At 42.0% G+C, this 18,567-nt stretch overlaps 1 protein-coding gene across 1 annotated transcript; it reads left to right on the forward strand.

Moving 5' to 3' along the window:
• Nucleotides 1-9,119: 9,119 nt before the first annotated feature.
• LOC106805783 (calcium-activated chloride channel regulator 1-like) lies at nt 9,120-18,490 on the forward strand. The gene is made up of 5 exons (XM_014807507.1): nt 9,120-9,662; nt 13,762-14,005; nt 16,999-17,131; nt 17,832-17,965; nt 18,422-18,490. The coding sequence occupies exons 1-5, from the start codon at nt 9,382-9,384 to the stop codon at nt 18,488-18,490; spliced, it is 861 nt and encodes a 286-aa protein (XP_014662993.1). The 5' UTR covers nt 9,120-9,381.
• Nucleotides 18,491-18,567: the final 77 nt, after the last annotated feature.

Raw genomic sequence — 18,567 nt, forward strand, 5'->3', positions numbered from 1 at the left:
CAGTCGCTCTTTGTGTGTGGCGTTTCGCTAGTCACAGAAACCCGTAAAAGCAATCAGCAGAATGCAGGACTAATTTATCTGTACATATGATATATTACAATATATCAATAGTTATAGATATAGTGATATTATATCCTGCTAAAAATGATTGAGTTGCCATTTCATACCTTTGAATAAAAAAAAATCGAAGTCCCTTTACTTTCATTATATTTCCCCTTATACATTAAACATACTTTTAGATAGCTTTTGGTTTCCTACTTGCAATGTAAGCCCCCTAACCTTTAAGGACCTTATCTCCACCGAACCATATAGCGCACTACAACTATCGAAGACGTTAGCCCTCTGTTGGAGATCTTGACCTCTGTGTAGGGCGACTTCTGGTGTCAGTCCTACAGTAGGCGGGTCTGGTCGTGACATGAAATGTTGCCGTAAACTGTATCGTTATTGGCGTTTTGGTTGATATCACGGGGAAATTCGTATCGGATCTACACATAATACCGCTATTATGTAATAATCATCTATTAGCTTTGCTTAAAAAATGAACTTTCTAATAATGATGTACGGTTGCTATTACATATAGCTACACGTAATAATGACCTTATGTAATAACATCAACAACGACGGCAGTACCGATAACAACGACGTTAACAATTATTTACTTATTTATGGGATTAATTTTATTATTTTTGGAACTCACTTCTTCATTTTACAAAATCGATGAGTAGTTTACAAGGAATTAAGTAGCGTGATTGATGACACATCATTCGGTGTGATCTTTAGGATTTCCATAATCATTTATTTGCATACATGTTAGTTTCATTAGTAATGACTCATCAAACTGCTCTATTAGAACACTCGCTGAATAGAAAGTACAAGCGTGTCGATTTTCAATTAAACATTTATCTTACTACCAAAATTAACATAATAACTTAAATATTAAAACATGGGATTAATTATAATGTCGACACTAATTATGTCATTAACTATTTTCCACTTTCTCACAGGGCGGCACCACTGTTTAATGATGTTAGGCGTTTGCATCGCAGTGGCCTAGCTCAATGAGTAATATACACTGAGTTAATTGTATATAATAACATTACATAGTATTATAAACGTTTATGTAGTATTACGACATATTATAACAGTTATTATATGCAGCTCAGTAGTGATGTACAGCCGTGGAGGACGTCCATAGGCAGCAGACATGAATAAGCATTAAACAGAAATTAATTAAAAATACTCAGAGAGTTTCGGCGAGTACACAGCATACACTTTATTCATGTCAAAACAACCATAGAATCAAGGTCCAGACGCTGCTCAAAACTTTTGCCAGCTACGTTTTGCGCATTTCCAGCATGTAGTCGGTTATATGGGAAGTCCTTTTCATATGCAAAAACAGCGGACCGGTCACCATGGCTACGCCACTTGACGGAATGGCACAATTACGCGATAAGACAAATCTTGCTTTATATTCTTTCTAGATGTCCAGACGTCCTAGATCTTCCTTGCCTGCTTAGTGCAGTTTGGAGCAATCTAGTGCCGAATATAACCACGCAATAAAATCAGAAAATGGCATTTTCCAAAGATGAAATAGTGCAACATTGATGAACAATTAGCACAAAGCTACTGTAGTGTGCCCCCTGTAGGTCTTGCTGCGTACATTTAGTTATTACACTAGAGTCGTTGCCTCGGTGCGCCCTCTATTGAACCGAAATAATAATACAACGCTATGTAGCTAATTAAGCATCATAGAATATACTTTTGATGTCTACGGTAAGCAGTGTAATATATGTTGCTGATTGTAACAATCAAGTTATTATTGCGTTATATATATTAGCCAAGCATACACATACACACAATGCAATTCATACACATCACAAAGAGTTCACATATGTTATAAAAACCTATACAGCGTTTTCAATGGTGGGTTTACTTTCTTTTAAATACGTGTGGGATAAAACGTTTCCGTTTTTGCGAGGGCAAGTACTTATAGTCGCTTTGCCTTGTCCGTAGAACATTTACCGAGGTACCATTAGTAATATAAACGTAACTGTGATTCAATGTATATGTGACGCAGCCAGTTGATAGATTCGTCAATAAATGTGTTATTACTGTTTATCTTATTCCATTTCTGATTTCAGGAAAATTTGCAAAAAATATATAAGAAAATCTTCCAGGTGGTCGAAACACAAAGGCATTGCAGCAATTGAGAAAAATGCCAACTCGTTTGCGGAGAGAGAAAAAACAAGTGAACGAGCTCCGACGCTAAGAAAAAATTGAAAACACTACATTGAACAAGTAACACACTCTAGTGATATCATCGACGACCATGACAAGAATTATTCCGATAGCTTGATATGAACTCTTTGTTCAACCCCGCTGGTGCTAACTACGATGGAGCTGGTAAAAATTGTGGAAAGAAGAAAGAAATGCAAAATGTCTCAATTAAAAATAATGCAGGCTATATAATATAACATATCACTTTAAGTTAAACAATAAGATTTTCTTAGAAGTTTCTGTTTTTGATTCTGCAATGATTAACAGCGTTTCTAAGTGCACGTTATTTTGTCCAATATTGAGCGGGATTAGATCATTTATTAGCTGCTATTCTATGCTTAGTTGTTGATTTCAGACACGGACACGCACGTCAATCCATTATGATTATGTAGATGTACAGAATCTTTTGTTACATAACACGTGCCAATTACGAGGGCGAGAGTGCCACCGCAATTTGATCTGCATAGTTACATGTCGGGGATAAAAACAGTTGGTTTGTTTGGTGGAAGAGACGGGTCCGCACCTATTCCAGTAACGAGAATGGCAGTTTATCAATGAGAGTTAAATAATAAATTATATCCGTTCAGCCAGGCAGAGGTCCCCCATCGCCGCATCCGCAAGTTGGGCCAAAGCCAACAACCGTACCCTGTAAAGCAACCCCCTGTGAGACAGAAACCTAAGCAATACAATGTTCGATACCGCATACCTATAACGAGGAAACCGAAAAAAACGTTATTTGTATTTATTAGCAAGGCAGGCAGGAGCCAGGCTAACCTAAACGAAATTAAACATCGTCGTTTGGTCAACATCAGACGATGTCGTACACACACACACACACACACCACACACACACACACACACACACACACACACACACACACACACACACACACACACACACACACACACAGAGAGAGCAGAGAGAGAGAGAGAGAGAGAGAGAGAGAGAGAGAGAGACACACACACACACACACACACACCTACACAGGACACTCCACACACACACACAAACACACACACACACACACACACACACACACACACACACACACACACACAAACACACACACACCCACACACACACACCCACACACACACGTGCTAGCGTGCTTCTGCCCCATATTTTTTTGACTCGTTCAACGCATTCAGCTCCTTAGTATTGAACAGAGTGACACCGATGTCGTTATCGTGCGCTATTCTGAGCCAGGATAGCATATGCCGCTACACGATGCCGCAATCCTGGGCTAACAGAGACGGGTGAAGTCGCGCAGGAGGGCCAGGATCTTACCGAGATAATTCTACGTGAATGACTACCCGACGGTTACCCGCGGATCGGCCATGGCTAGAGCACGATTCACATGTAGGTACGTCACACTTGCGCGGCTGCGTACGCGAGAAACATTTAGCACGGTAGCAGACGCGTTATCTGATTTTTTAGCCCAGTCAAACACGAACAGGATGTGTGACCACAGTTAGAGTGAGATCATGCTGTTTATTCCGTAGACTGTACTGCGCTGACACATCGTGTATTCGTCGCGTTCGCGCTTTTAAATTCGATGACGTCGTATAACGGTAGATTCTCTGAGAAAACATATCAGCACAATTTCTTACATTACTAAGGGAACGAAAAACGTAATCTCGGGCTGGCACGCGCTAGATAGATTCACGCTACTCGCTACGGCCAGAATATCGACCGATTAGTGCAGTACTATAATTGACTGATATTAACACTATTACGTGTAAAATATAATTATTCCCTTCCCTAAATTATTCTGAATACGTCTCGATATATGAATTCAAGTGGGTTGAAGTGCGCAACTCCCCTCAGCTGATTTATTATACAGATGAATAAGTCCCAGGCAAATATTTATTTCGCTACTAAAACAAACATCATGTACTCGTGCGTCCACTTGCGAACGATCTGTATGTACCCTGTCGCTCATTCACCAGATACAAAATTCATGGATTAACCTTATCACCGCACTATGCGTCTAGCATTTCTATTGGCGTCTATCTAAAATAATCACTTATATAATCACTAATCAATAATAAAATCAATAATAAATCAAATAATATAATATATATAATATATATAATATATAGATATACATATATATATATATATATATAATTATATATAATATAATATATATAATATTATATAATATATCAAAAATAATCAATAATCACTAAAATAGTCACGTACATGCTTTTCAGAATTTGCACTATGACCTCAAACAGTTATAGCAAATTATTCGTAGAAGAACTCGGGTTCTTTATTTGCCTCGCCACAACCAAGGTTATGACAACGTAGGAGCAGTTATCCAGTTCTCCCCCTTACGGACATGTACCGCAGCATACAGGCAGACATACTCTGGTAGCCACGTTCTTGATAAACGACTATACTGTACACCCGTGTTCATTCTAGATACCTGTGTGGGATATCGTCGTCTATATTATGTATGGTAAATAGTGCCTCTGCCTCCGTATGTCTTTCCTTTTGCAAACCGTTTAAGGCGCAGATTGTGGAACGAAACCAATACTCACCGGTCAGTTTTCATTGACCGTCGTCCATGCTCGAAACGGTTTATAGTTAAGGCCTACTTTACGATTTGTCGATATTGACACTTGGCCTGCAATGGTTTTGTATTTTTGAATTGGGCTTTCATTGTTTATGGCGGTTGTCGTTTCAAATTCCTTTTCTCGAGCGGTATTATGAGCTGCAATGCCTAGAATAATCAGATATAGACTATAGAAAATAGTGAATGAACTATCACTAGTAAGCATGACTATCTCTCCCTGCTCAGCGAGTATGCAGTTTAGCAGATTGGGGATTACACCAATCCGCTTGCAGCTTCTTATCAGCTGCTATAGAGGGCGCAAATTATTCCCGCCATGCGTACTGGTATCCTTAACGGCGGCCCTACGTCACGCATTTGCTTTGGGCGACAGGTCGCCGAAGTGTCCGCGCCCTATCCCTGTACATTGGTATAGCAAGGGATCTTCGACAGAGCAGTGCCACCACGTTAAAGTAGCGAGGGTGCAATTTTCGATGCACACCTTTTCTGTAGGAATGCCACGCTCCAAATTAAATGATTAACGACGCCCCTACGTCATTTGCTTTGGGCGACAGGTCGCCGACGTGTCCGCGCCCTATTCCTGTACATTGAAATAGCAAGGGATCTTCGGCAGAGCAGTGCCACCACATTGAAGTAGCGATGGTGCAATTTTCGTTGCGCACACTCTGTAGGCACGCCACACTCCAAACTAAATGCTTAATCATTTGGCGTTTGATAAGTACAAGATGTCATGCACTTATCACAGACATCGTGTCACATAAAAACATCCATTGCGAAAAGAAAAAGTATTGGATACAAATAAATCGGATGAAACGACGCGACGAGTGAAAACCCTTTACAAATGCCATTCAGTCCCACGTGAGCTTAAAAACTTTCGACTTTCAATACAGTAGGGTTTCATAAAAGTTTCATATAATTCAATAATAAATTTAACTAGAGCACTCGGAGAGCATAGACCTCCGCCAAGGCAGCTGAATTCTCTCAATGTGAAATTATTTATTAATTAATTAATTAATTAAGTGAAAAAATTAATTAAATAATTAATTGGATCCGGATCACCACCAAAATGTAATCAATTCTAAGTTACCCCATTTCTGACCTATCCTGAAAATTTTATTAATTAATTAATTGGATCCGGATCACCACCAAAATGTAATCAATTCTAGGTTACCTCATTTCTGACCTATCCTGGAAATTTTATTAATTAATTAATTAGTTAATTAATTAATTGGATCCGGATCACCACAAAAATATAATCAATTCTAAGTTACCTCATTTCTGACCTATCCTGAAAATTTTATTAATTAATTAATTAATTAATTGGATCCGGATCACCACCAAAATCTCACCAATTCTAAGTTAGCCCATTTCTGACGTATCCTGAAAATTTTATGACAATCCGTCCATAACATTTTCAGTTAGGCTTAACCTGTATGATACAGGCGGTTCCGGCGCGGCGGCGGCGGCGGTGGCGGGCCAATCAGCCAATCAGCGAGCGTACACAAACCCACAAACTAACACTCAAACACACGCCGGTGAAAACATAACCTCCGCCAAGCCCCTGGCGGAGGTAAATATATATAATAAATATATCCAATAACAAATAATAATTTCAAACCTATTGGTCTAAATAAATTGCACTTATCTAATTTACCTTGCACTTAAATCCAAATCTCCCTACGACTGAGCCCATAAGGTGGACTCTTTGGGAACTATAGGTATATCAGTCTATCACCACGTCAGGCAGTCTGTCACACGCTGCAATGCACGACAACGTTGCCTCTAGGAATGCGTCGCTGGTCATGTATACATGTAGTTAACAACCGACGCGTACTACATGGGACTACGCTACGCTGTGGCTGTAAAGGTTTCTGATCTTTAAATCGCCAATTAAAATTTTCATGTAAGGCCAAAAATGTAACGATTTCGTTAATTAATTGCAATATATATACGATCGGCACGCACCATCTCTCACCGTTATCGCGCTACATTTCCCCGGTGCCTGAGACTGGTTCATCGCCGTCGTGATGGGTCTAGGCTGGGTGAGTCACACGATCGGGGACCAGTCTATGTGTTCCCAGCATCATCACCGTACAAAATGTATTCCATTCATAGATATACTTACGTTGTGTTGTATTTGAGGATTTTGTGGTTGTAGCAAAAATTTGTAGTCTAAAGAAATTAGCCCGTTTGAAATGATGATAATGGATCTTAAAATTGATCCAGTAAATTAATGCGTGACGCATCATTTTGCGTACGTAATTAAATTCCATCACATCCGTATGAGGTAGCCTGATACAATCCCTAGTGTGGGTACCATCATATATCTACGTCGTATGCCACCACACTCTTCCGCCTTAGCAAATCATATATCTTTGCTTTATTTATTGTATTCTCATCGTTATTTTCCTATAGTGAGATCGCCAGCAGATGTTTTAGGACTTTCTATAAGTCAAATTGAGGTAGACATTAGGACCCGTAAGTTATTACGTTACCGTAAATAGTAAAAAATAAAAAACATATTTCTCAAAATATAAGTAATTCTGTTCACTTTTTATGGTTAAATTGCTGCATTATACTTTTTATTTTACTATATTGTTCGATGTAAACATACACTCGTGACGCATACATAGCCCATAGCAAGCAATTAATGTCAGAAACACTAATATCAAATCGTCCAGTTTTAACTAGCGGAGAAACAATTTTATCAGGTAAGAATTTGACGATACGTTTAGTCCCGTACGTTAGTTCTTACTTTTAATGTAAAAAAATGGCAACAAAAATTTTACAAATTTTACCATAGAAAATTCGTGACGTAGTCAATTTAATATGTTGCTGCTCTACAACGAACACACCGATACGACGCGATGCTACTGCATGTGCGCGCATCTGTTACGAGTGCCTGGGGGAGGAGTGGGTGTTGATGTGGGTGGCTATATGAGCTAGGGTACTTAAGAGCAAGAGTGTGTCCTCTAAAAGTAAAAGACGGTATGTTTAATCTGCTTTCCGATCCAAGGAAACACATTCGTGACTCACATTTACATATCTGAATTCCCTAAGGTTGGTTTAGGAATGCGCCCTATCAAATTGCCTGTATTTAAATTGACGTCACGCTAAAACAACCACTAGTTCACTACGTTGGCAGACGATTCGGGGTGCTTTTCAACAACGTTCAGTAGGTTTTTGTGCGCTGCAGCTTGTAAACATGTCTGACTGATACGTCGTTTTTGTTACACATATGTGTGCCTCACATATCTCGCGCGCGTGCACAGTCAACCCACGCCATCAGATATGTAAACATACTACTAGTATACGTTCACTGCATCACACCTGCATGACGACTACGTACATTTACATAAAACTCCTACGCGTATCCTCACACCTGTGATTGCTTCCGTCCTGTCTGAGATTGCAAATGCGAATTAAAAAAAAATTTAAAATCTATGTTCATGAGGGTCAGATTCCTGTTAGTGGCATTGCTTCTTACCATCGACGAACGGGAAGGAAATTGCTAGAACACTCAAGTTCAACTTGTGTTGGCTGTACACATCAGTATCGTACATGTATATCGCTAAATATTGCACGTAGTTTATTGATATTACATTCTACTGCTACACACAAATCGCACACTTTCCACAATCACACACATATACGTTCACGCAGGCCCGTAGCCAGGGGGGGGTTTGTTCGAACGAACCCCCCCCCCCCACTCCAATATAAAGCTGGCTACGGGCCTGCGTTCACGTATCCACATGCACAGACACACGGAGAGCGTGGGAGTGAGGTGAATAGAGGGAAAGAGAATGTAAAGCAAGCGCACGTTGGTGAATGATACCTTATACGGTGTCCTATGTCATTTCCTAGCAGCTAGATGCCGTATCTTATCCTAATATTTATTATTTGCTCGTACGGCAACGTCACGGTAGTAAGCATTACACCTTGCTCCGAAACCGGCTTGTACCACGGCCGCCCCCTGGTTCCGTCTAACTATAACTGCAGCACGCGGAAACTCCATTAATAATATGCGCTGAAACCGGCCCGTAGCCGCGGGCGCATTGTTGACATAGGTATAGCGCGAGAATGGGAGAGAGCGCGTGAGCGAGAGAGAGTGGTGTGTGTGTGTATGTGTGTGTAATGGTGGGAGCGGGTGACACAGAATTCGAGTAGCGTCATCGCCGATGATTCAGCCTAGAAACCGGCTGGCCGCTATCGATCGCTCTCCTTGTTAGACGCCCTCGTCGCCGCCGCCGCCGCCGCCGCCGCCGCCGCCGCTGCGTTTTCTTCGCGTTAAAGTGCACGTATAAAATCAGACGGTGATATTTGCATGTACGAGTTGCGTCGCGCGGTGTACCGTGAAATACGCGTGTGTTTTTTGGATCGCGAACGCTAACAAGTGTAGCATACAGACGGTCTAACGTCGGCCGCAGTACAAGGGTTGAACGCGAGTGGCAATATACTAGAGTGAACAGACATCTGTGCGCGTATTATACCCGCAGAGATTCGAGGAGCAGTGACAGCGTACACAATGTCTTTCAGTACTCGTACATCGGTGGCACGCCCGACTGTGTGGCAACGGCAGCTAACTTCTGTGATATCAGGACTACGACTGTACATGCTTTTATTGGTGTTCTCTACGATCTTGCCAAGCGGAATGGCCGCATCGCGATCGTTGGTCTACCTGCAGCACAACGGCTACAAAAACCTGCAGGTCGCCGTGGACGAGAGCGTGGAAGAAAGCGAGGAGATCATCGCTCGAATTAAGGACAGCCTTACGGACGCATCGAGGTTCTTGTACACAGCCACAAGGTAGTATATACTCTCGTAATTATCAAAGTCATCGTCATGGCTACGATACGTTAATAGTCGCGTTGACTCGGCAATGGAAACCGTATACCGTCCCTAGCGGCTGTAACACGGTGTGTACTATTATCAGGAGTAAGATAATATAGGATATTATCTATAGGATAATAGGATAACATAGGATATTATCTTAATATATCCTATATTATCTTACTCCTGCTATTATTATATCGCGGTGCGTGGTTAGTTATCTAGCAGTTAATGTCTGGGCTACCTCGTTAGAACAACGACGCAGTGGGCCAATTTGTATCCACTCCTCCTCATAACGAGAAAGGCAATGTCGGAGAGCATCAAAGGCTCTCCATTTAAACGGGCCTGATATTTCCAGTAGGGTTGTCATTCGCATCACTCTGCATCCCACTCTGATGGACAAATATCGTGGGAGTGGGTCATCCCTGATGCCTCGATCATCTCTGCTGGTGAATCTCAAAAGCAATTGGCGTTGCTTTGCAAGCGTGATCGCGCGTTCATGTCCCAGAAGTAATCGCAATATAAAACAGAGATCGATTCACGAGCTCCGTCGCCGTGGCATCTCTGTGTGCGTAGCCGCGATGTGATGGGCAGATGGGATATGGTAGATGTTTACGCTTCAAAGCGTCTGGTGCGACATTAGTTTGAATGCGGATTGCAAGCGGTTTCGCAGAGGTAGGGAAGCACGAAACGCAGATTTCGGGCAGAAATCGTTTGCCAGGAGTCCGGTGAACGATGCGAGAAGCAGACGCTCGTTCGGCGAAGGCGGACTAGTGGCTGGGCAGGAGGAGGAGGAGCGAGAAGGCAGGAGGAGGAGGAGGAGGAAGGAGGAGGCGAGGAGGAGGAGGGGAAGGAGGAGGAGGGAAATGAGAAGGATGAGGAGGAGGAGGAGGAGGAGAAGGATGAGGAGGAGGAGGAGGAGAAGGAGGAGTCCGGCGCTGCAGCCGCAGACTCCAGCTCCTGCTGTAATCCATATTAAAACGCCGCACGTGCAGGCCGCGGTCGCTCTTAAATCATACTAAAAAAACCTCCCCCACTCTCTCTCTCTCTCTCTCTCTCTCTCTCTCTCTCTCTCTCTCTCTCTCTCTCTCTCTCTCTCTCTCTCTCTCTCTCTCTCTCTCTCTCTCTCTCTCTCTTCTTCTCTCTCTCTCTCTCTCTCTCTCTCTCTCTCTCTCTCTCTCTCTCTCTCTCTCTCTCTCTCTCTCTCTCTCTCTATCTCTGCTGTTCTCTCTTTCAGCGCGCACGCACAGGCAGACACGCGCACGCGTGCACAGACACACGCGCCCATTACGCGTGCACTCGTGTTACGCATCACGGCTACCGATCTGCTCATTATTCATCATGGGCAGCGCAAATGCTCCCGCGCTTCTGGGAGGGCAATTTCGATCAGTAATTCGGTACACGATCGAAAGAAATCTTTGTTCCGGGGCGGCAACATTCGTACGAGCAACTGCGCAGCGTCAACGTCTGGTCCGCGTGCGTGCGTGCGTGCGTACGCGTGTGTAGAAACAGACGACATTCCGATGTCGTATACGCATCAGGGGTGTATCAATGAGGGTCGAGCTCGCCCCCTAGTATGCTGAACGCGCTTGACTCAGCTGGAGAGACGATTACGATGATATGTGAATAGTGGGCGGCGTGGTGTGGTGAGAGCTTAGGGCGGCGTAGCTCTAGTACTATAGCCCGCTTACATTGACTGCCGCTGTAAGCGGGTACTAGAGCTAAGGACGGCGATGCTGTGACTAAGGCTAACGCCGCTCCTCTAGCGAGTTTTTCTTAAAGTTCAAAACTGGTCAATTATAGATGCAGCTGAAGGACATTGCGCACGTTTGTTTTCTATGTGTTTTGTTGGCCCGCTGTACGCCTAAAATTTCGAGTCTCGTAGCCCTTGCAAGCGAGTAGTTGTGTTTATATATACGTATGCGTATGTTGATGTTGCCTTTCAGAGTAATTACTATATGTAATCACTAGGGAATGTGTGTTGTTCATAATTTTCAAGTATTTCACCAGCGGCGCCAATATTTAGGACGACGATGCAAATTTTCATCATCATAGAACTACGAATGAAATGCTATATAAATTGAATCAGCTACAGGGTTGTACAGCATTATTGCAATTACATGTATTCATTGTTTCAACATGTTTCCAATACGTACAGTAGCAGACAAAAACATATTTCACGAATAAACGCGCGCTTGGAAACTTATTTCGGCTCCAATTAGCTCACAAAAACCTAGCGACAAAAATTAGGCGACAAAGGATTTTAGTTTTGCCTGTAAAAAGGTTAGGGAAAACGAGGTAGCATATTTATTCCGCATTACCCCTTTCCGATGCAGTTGTAATGTGGTGATTGTAAACGTATAGTGGACAGGTTCGTACTTGTGGCGCGTGTAGAATGTTACCATTAGATAGCACGATTAATAGAGCAAGAGTGAATAACGTATCATATGACAGAAACAAGATGTAACGTACAACACTAGTTCTATTTACTCCTTTACCAAGCAATCCACAATTGTTATAATCCCTCTAGGGGCGATGGCGCGTACAATTTCGTTGCCTTAACTAAGCAAGGAACACACAACACATAAACAAACTCTCAAGATAGTTTACACAGTCTCAACGTAGTTTAACACACGAATACAGCGCAAAACAACAAGTCAATGCAAATCAAACCATACTCACATACTAGCGATGGTGACTCTGACTTTCTGTTCTAAAGCGGGCCTTTTTATACAACTTTGGCCGAACCACGTGACTTAAGTATGGCACGCGTTTCGTCCACCTAACCTGGATGTCTTTCTATACTTTCGATAGAAGGGGGGGGGAGAGTGACCACTGTCCCACTGCCTTGGCACTAATGAGGCGAATGAGTGATTAGTCGCCCGAGGCATGTCCATGTCACCGAATCTGCCGGTGTAAATTTTTATAAATAAGTATCTATCTATGGCTGAATTAGCTTCATTACACAGGCACGCCTTCCTCCCATACATTGGACCTTCCGAATGAAATACCAGATGTTAATTTTTTAAGCAAGGAAACAAAACTATAGGACTCATCAGTTGTGGAAAATACAATAGTTAATCATGGTACAATTTGAAACGTCAGCTGTTGATAAATGGTTTAATTTTTTTTTTTTTTTTTTAAGTATATATGTATATACTTATACATATCAGGGGCGGCACTACTGCACTACGCACGCGTACGCACGGCTTAAGTACGCGCAGCACGCAGAGCCTAACTTAGTACTTAGCCTAGCCTGGCATGCATATAGCGCATACCAGGGGTCGACTTTAACGGTGGCCCGGGTGCCATGGGCCACCTGAAACGGTGTACAAATAAAACAATACAAATAATGTTAGTTTGGTATCTACAGGGTTCATGCTGTAGGACATATGTTTCTAGTTGGAGTTGGAAGTGAATATTATATTTCAAGGTTTCAGTAATGCATGTGTAACCATCAACTCATAGGTAGCAGGGGCGCAAATCCAGGGTGGACAGGGAGACATGTCCCCCCCCCGAATTTTCAGAGGGGGGACATCATATCAAATGTCCCCCCCCACGATTTTTAAAAAAGTGGCGCCGCCCTTTCATATATATATATATATGCGTGTGCGTGTGTGCGTGTGTGCGTAAATATACGGCATCGTTATTTGCCTAATTGCTACGATGACAGTTTCCACGCCGTATTTATCACAACTATTAAAAGCTACGCTAGCAGTAGTCGGATCTCTTAATTAGGCCGCTGCACAGAATCATCTCACTTACGCACGAGAAATGTGTTACGTAAACATGAAGGGCTTTAAACATTAGAACTAATTAGTGAAAGCGGCAGTCCCACCAAGATTAAGATAATAAACTCTGGGGATTATTATCATACTCTTGAGTCCCAGGCGTTTAGGTGGTTATAGTGGGCGTGCATCTGTGCACATGGCGGTGCATAACACTACAGCTACGCACGCACGCAAGGGGTCGATCGTTAACGTATTCATGCGTGACTTCGTTTAGAGATGAGTCACGACAGATTCGTTTGATTCGCGCAGCAGTAAATCGTCGCTTCTCTCCTTTCGTGTCGCAGGAAACGCGCGTACTTTGAAGACATCAGCATTCTCGTTCCGAAGACGTGGAGCGATCAGCCAGAATACCTCCCGGCGTCGACGGAAACCATGGCAACTGCGGACATCAGGGTCGACTATCCTGACATCGAAATGTTCCAACCGTTTGTTTACAATCCGAATCCTTGCGGCAAGCAAGGCGATTACATGCTGTTAAATCCACACTACCTAATGAACGACAGCATGGTGTTAGGACCACACGCTAAGGTAAACCTGTGGTTGAAGTGTACTGTTATTTCCTTGACTGTCTCGCACATCTTGCATTTCTACTTGCCCACGTCATTCACGATCCTTTGAATCTCTATTCGTATTCGGGAAATAATCGTTAGGATGTATTTAACAGGAAAACTCACTATTGTTTGTCGGTATCTTCTTAACTTGCATTCGTAAATACAGTAAAAACCCGCGTATAAGAACCTAGTGATTAAGAACCTGTTAGGCTAAGATTTTCCATTTAGACTTCTTTGACATAAGAACCTGTTGTAGCCTAAAATTTGAAACAGGTTCTTATTTGATAAAATTGAGTTATCACTTTAAAATTCATAAATCAACTAAAACAAGTTCTTGGTGGTCTATATACCTCTATTAGGTATAAAGGGCATAAAAAAATAAGAACGTAGAATAGGGTTTGTATTTGTCTAGATTCAGGAGTCGAAATTCGATTTTTATTATGGTATCTATTCGTGGTACCAGGTATTGAAATCTGGTATCCCCCCCCCCCGAAGATCTGGTATCCCATTTTTTGGATAGTAATTTCAACAATGTTTATATCCAAAATCTTGAAATATGCAATAATAGCTGCGTTCACACGAGGATTTTAGTACCGTACTTGAGCGTTCACATGGTAAAAATATACGCGGCTTATTCAGTACCGTACTGAAATACGCGGCTTACTCGGCGCGGAATGTGATTCCGCGCTGAAACATTTGAAAATTATAGCACTTGAATAGCGTTTGAAAATTATTAATATGTAATGTAATTATTATATACTTATTATATAATATTATATACTTATTATATAATTATTAATAATTATTATGTAATATTATGTAATTATAATATATTATTATATTATTAAAACATGAAAACAGATTCACAGATATGCGCAGATAAGTACACTGCAGACGTATTGTCTCGACGCATTGTCTGGTTCGCTTGATACAATGTATACACATCACATTTATTATCAACATCGGCCACGCTTTACGCTTGCGCTTGCAAATATGCTATGCCTGCTGTATAACGCTAGTGTGGCATAGTAAGGGTGCCTGAGCCCGCTCAGATCGCGCGCACTCGCTCTACGCGCACTCGCTCAGATGCGCTGCCGTATAAAGTTGATAACTCAACAACCACTATCCCGATTTTGACGATTTTTTTTTAATATCCCGGCGGGATACCAAGCATTGAAATCTGGTATCCAACACAAGAATCTACTATGTTGCGGATATCGGGATACCGCTAATTTCGACCCCTGAGATTGCAGTCATTTAGACATAATTATATGAATATTTTGTATAAACAATGGACCGCACCAATATTCTACCAGCCACAAGCACCTTTTTTTCTTAAAAAAACAAGAACTTATTTAAGAACGTAAATAGCCTAATTTTCCAGTACACACCAATTATATAAGAACCTTTTTAGGCTAACCTGGAAAAATACAGGTTCTTATACGCGGGTTTTTACTGTAACGCAGCAATTATTGGTGTTAACGCTTATCACAATTATAAAGCTACCGTGTAATCCATATATACGATAGTTAAATGGTAAAATTACGATACACAGGATTCATATTCCAGGATTTATTGGAAAATATAGTTGCACCTGTGCCCATTTTTTATCCATTGTAACTATAGCCTCGTTCGCACGAGACTTCGTATTTATGAAATACGGTATTTGCGAAATACCGAATCTGAGACAAATACGCGGCCGAGCGTTCACACGCTGATTCACGGATCCAAAAATACGGTATTTGCGAGCTGCGAGCTGCTTTAAACAATCAAGCGAACAATGCCGAAATGAAAACATGCCCATGCCGCACCAACTGCCGATAAAATGGTTTATTCCCGTTTCGCCATTTCCCACTCGCCATTTCCCATTTCGACATTAAAATTTCCCATTTCGTCATTTCCCATTTCGCCATTTCCAATTTCGCCATTTCCCACTTCGCATCTTTCCCATTTCGCCAGTTTCCCACTTCGCCAGTTTCCCATTCGCCAGTTTCCCGTTTCGCCAGTTTCCCATTCCGCCATTTCGTCTATCTCCCCGACCACCCCCTTGTTCGATGTGGGTTAAAATGTAGGCCTCTGTAATGAATAAATTGTAAACGAATCTTTAGATATGGAGTCAACTATTTATTTGAAGAACAAGTAGGCGAAATTGTACATATCAAAACATTATGGATCATGTACAGGCACCCTAACCTAACCCTAACCCTATCCTATCCCTAACCTAACCTAACCTAACCCTAGCCTACCCTAACCCAAACCCTAACCTAACCCTAGAATGACTCTTTTTTTAAGAATGGAAGGATCAATTTCTAGTGCAGGGGGTGAAGCAACATAAAATATTGGGCGAAATGGGAAAAACTGGCCGAAGTGGGAAAATGGCCGAAATGGGAAAATGTCGCGAATATCGGAAAATGGGCGAAATGGGAAAAGGCGAAGTGGGAAAATGGCTGCGAATATGGGAAACTGGCGAAAATGGGAAAATGCGAAATGGGAAATGGCGAAGTGGCGCAAAAATTGGCAAACGGGAGACACCGATAAAATACGTAGACTTGGTCGCCCGCTCGACAGTTCCACTCGCCGCTTACACTAACTGTCGAGCGCGGACCAGTCTATAAATACGCCGCTTTAGAAAATCCAGTATTAGGGCGTCAACATGAGGGAAATGGCGCGTCCAAGAGATCGTTATTTCTCCAGTACGGCAAATTATTCGGGGTCTGGGATGCCGCGTATTTACATCAAATACCGGATCTGTTTAGATACCGTATTTCTTGGACTGCGCATTTTGCCTCGTGTGAACGCTAAATACCGAATTTCTTGCTACGTGTGAACGCGGCTTATATGTCCATAATCCATAAATAACATTGGAAATGGTTTCTCTCCGTAGACGATTATCATTGTCTCCAAATGCATGCTTTCACGTTCACTAGCAATCCTAGTATCAACGATTAAACACTTTATTTTTGTACTTAGGTGATTGTACATGAGTGGGCGCATCTACGGTGGGGTGTGTACGATGAGTATCCAGGAGGGAAAAATAGCCCTCGCGTATATGCTTCCAAAGGAGGAGACTTCACCGGAAATCGATGCTCGGCGGCTATAAAAGGTTCGTGGGTCTACCGAAAACGGGAAGATTGCAAGAATATGCTAAAGACGTGTTACTCATGTATTCTCCAATCCGTGTGCGGTGTGCGAAACATATGGTTCTGGTGATGTTTGCTTATTTTAGGGAATGTTCGTGCAATGCGTCATATACACCATGCAAGCTTTCATTCCATCGACAGTCTGATTTACGGTGCTTAATTATTACCGATATACGCAATGGTACTTTGGCTGGTTTTAAATTTTAATTAATATTACATGCACCTAGTAGCAAAGTTAAACTATTCTCACAAACCTGCAAATTGGACATCATGCATTGGTAATGTGTTAAAGAGCTTACTTGTTCTATTGTATCTTCATCCCAAATATATTATGTTATACAGTGTTGTAGCTAGCTAGCGTGGGGGCGTAAGGGAGGCGGTTTCCTTACGAGATTACATTTAGAAATACTACTACATATTCAGTAGCCAACGGCATACTGCCCACGGTAACTGCCGAGAACAATATCCGTGCACGGCTACTTTCTAGATAAAACGACTTCGCTTCGGCTCCGTCAGAATTGTCACAGGACATCTCCCACGTTGGCAATTTTATGATTGGCTTGCGCTGCCACCTAGCGGAAGACATCGATAACTTCAGCGCAATATCTATCGGTTGACGCACGGTTCTATGGTTGACGCACGTAATTTTTCGTTTCCGCGCAGGAAGGTTAGTGAATCTGATCACTGGGGGTAAGTGTCACGTCATCGGGAATCGACCGCCGTCGTATTGCGTGTGGCAGGATGAAGACGGTGGCAAGCCCGCTGGGTCCCTCATGTATAGACAATATCTTACTCAGGTATGTACGGGGGAAAGATATTGTGCTTCCACGTCACTTTGAGCGGTAATGCACGAAGCACTGCATATTCTATGATATATATCGACTGATAAAGAAGCCGATGGCATATCGATTACGTTCCACGTGTATTCTGCATGAAAATATTTGTGTCGCTCTATCTAAGCACACATTTACTTTGTAGGAAGCATCCACTTGGCAAGGGTTTTAGTTCAGCGCAACCTAAATGGAAACATTTTTCACAGGTTTAATAACTAAGAAAGACGGGAATACGAAAATACGTCCTGAATTCTTTCGTACCTTCATCTCTATATTAATGTACTTGACATTATATAATTTAAAGTATATATGTACATGTATATATATGTATATATATATATATTAATATTATATAATATATATATATATATATATAGTGGTGTTATGAAGTTAAAAGTTTGTTGTGGATTTGATTTTTAGATTGATGGGTTTTGTGACAGTGATGAACTTGCGAGACGCGATCAGTACCACACTCTTGAATGTTCCTAGAGGATTACAGGCTAAAAGAAATATGACATATATCCGGACTGAAAAAATCTAACAAGATATTTAGCACTCCCACGAAT

Source organism: Priapulus caudatus, unplaced genomic scaffold (assembly GCF_000485595.1).
Source record: "Priapulus caudatus unplaced genomic scaffold, Priapulus_caudatus-5.0.1 Scaffold127, whole genome shotgun sequence".
NCBI lineage: Eukaryota > Metazoa > Priapulida > Priapulimorpha > Priapulimorphida > Priapulidae > Priapulus > Priapulus caudatus.

Coding starts and splice junctions, on each gene's coding strand:
- LOC106805783 (XM_014807507.1), top strand. CDS start 9,382: ATGTCTTTCAGTACTCGTACATCGGTGGCACGCCCGACTGTGTGGCAA. Junction 14,006..16,998: donor TGTTAGGACCACACGCTAAG/GTAAACCTGTGG, acceptor TTTTGTACTTAG/GTGATTGTACATGAGTGGGC. Junction 17,966..18,421: donor ATAGACAATATCTTACTCAG/GTATGTACGGGG, acceptor TTTGATTTTTAG/ATTGATGGGTTTTGTGACAG.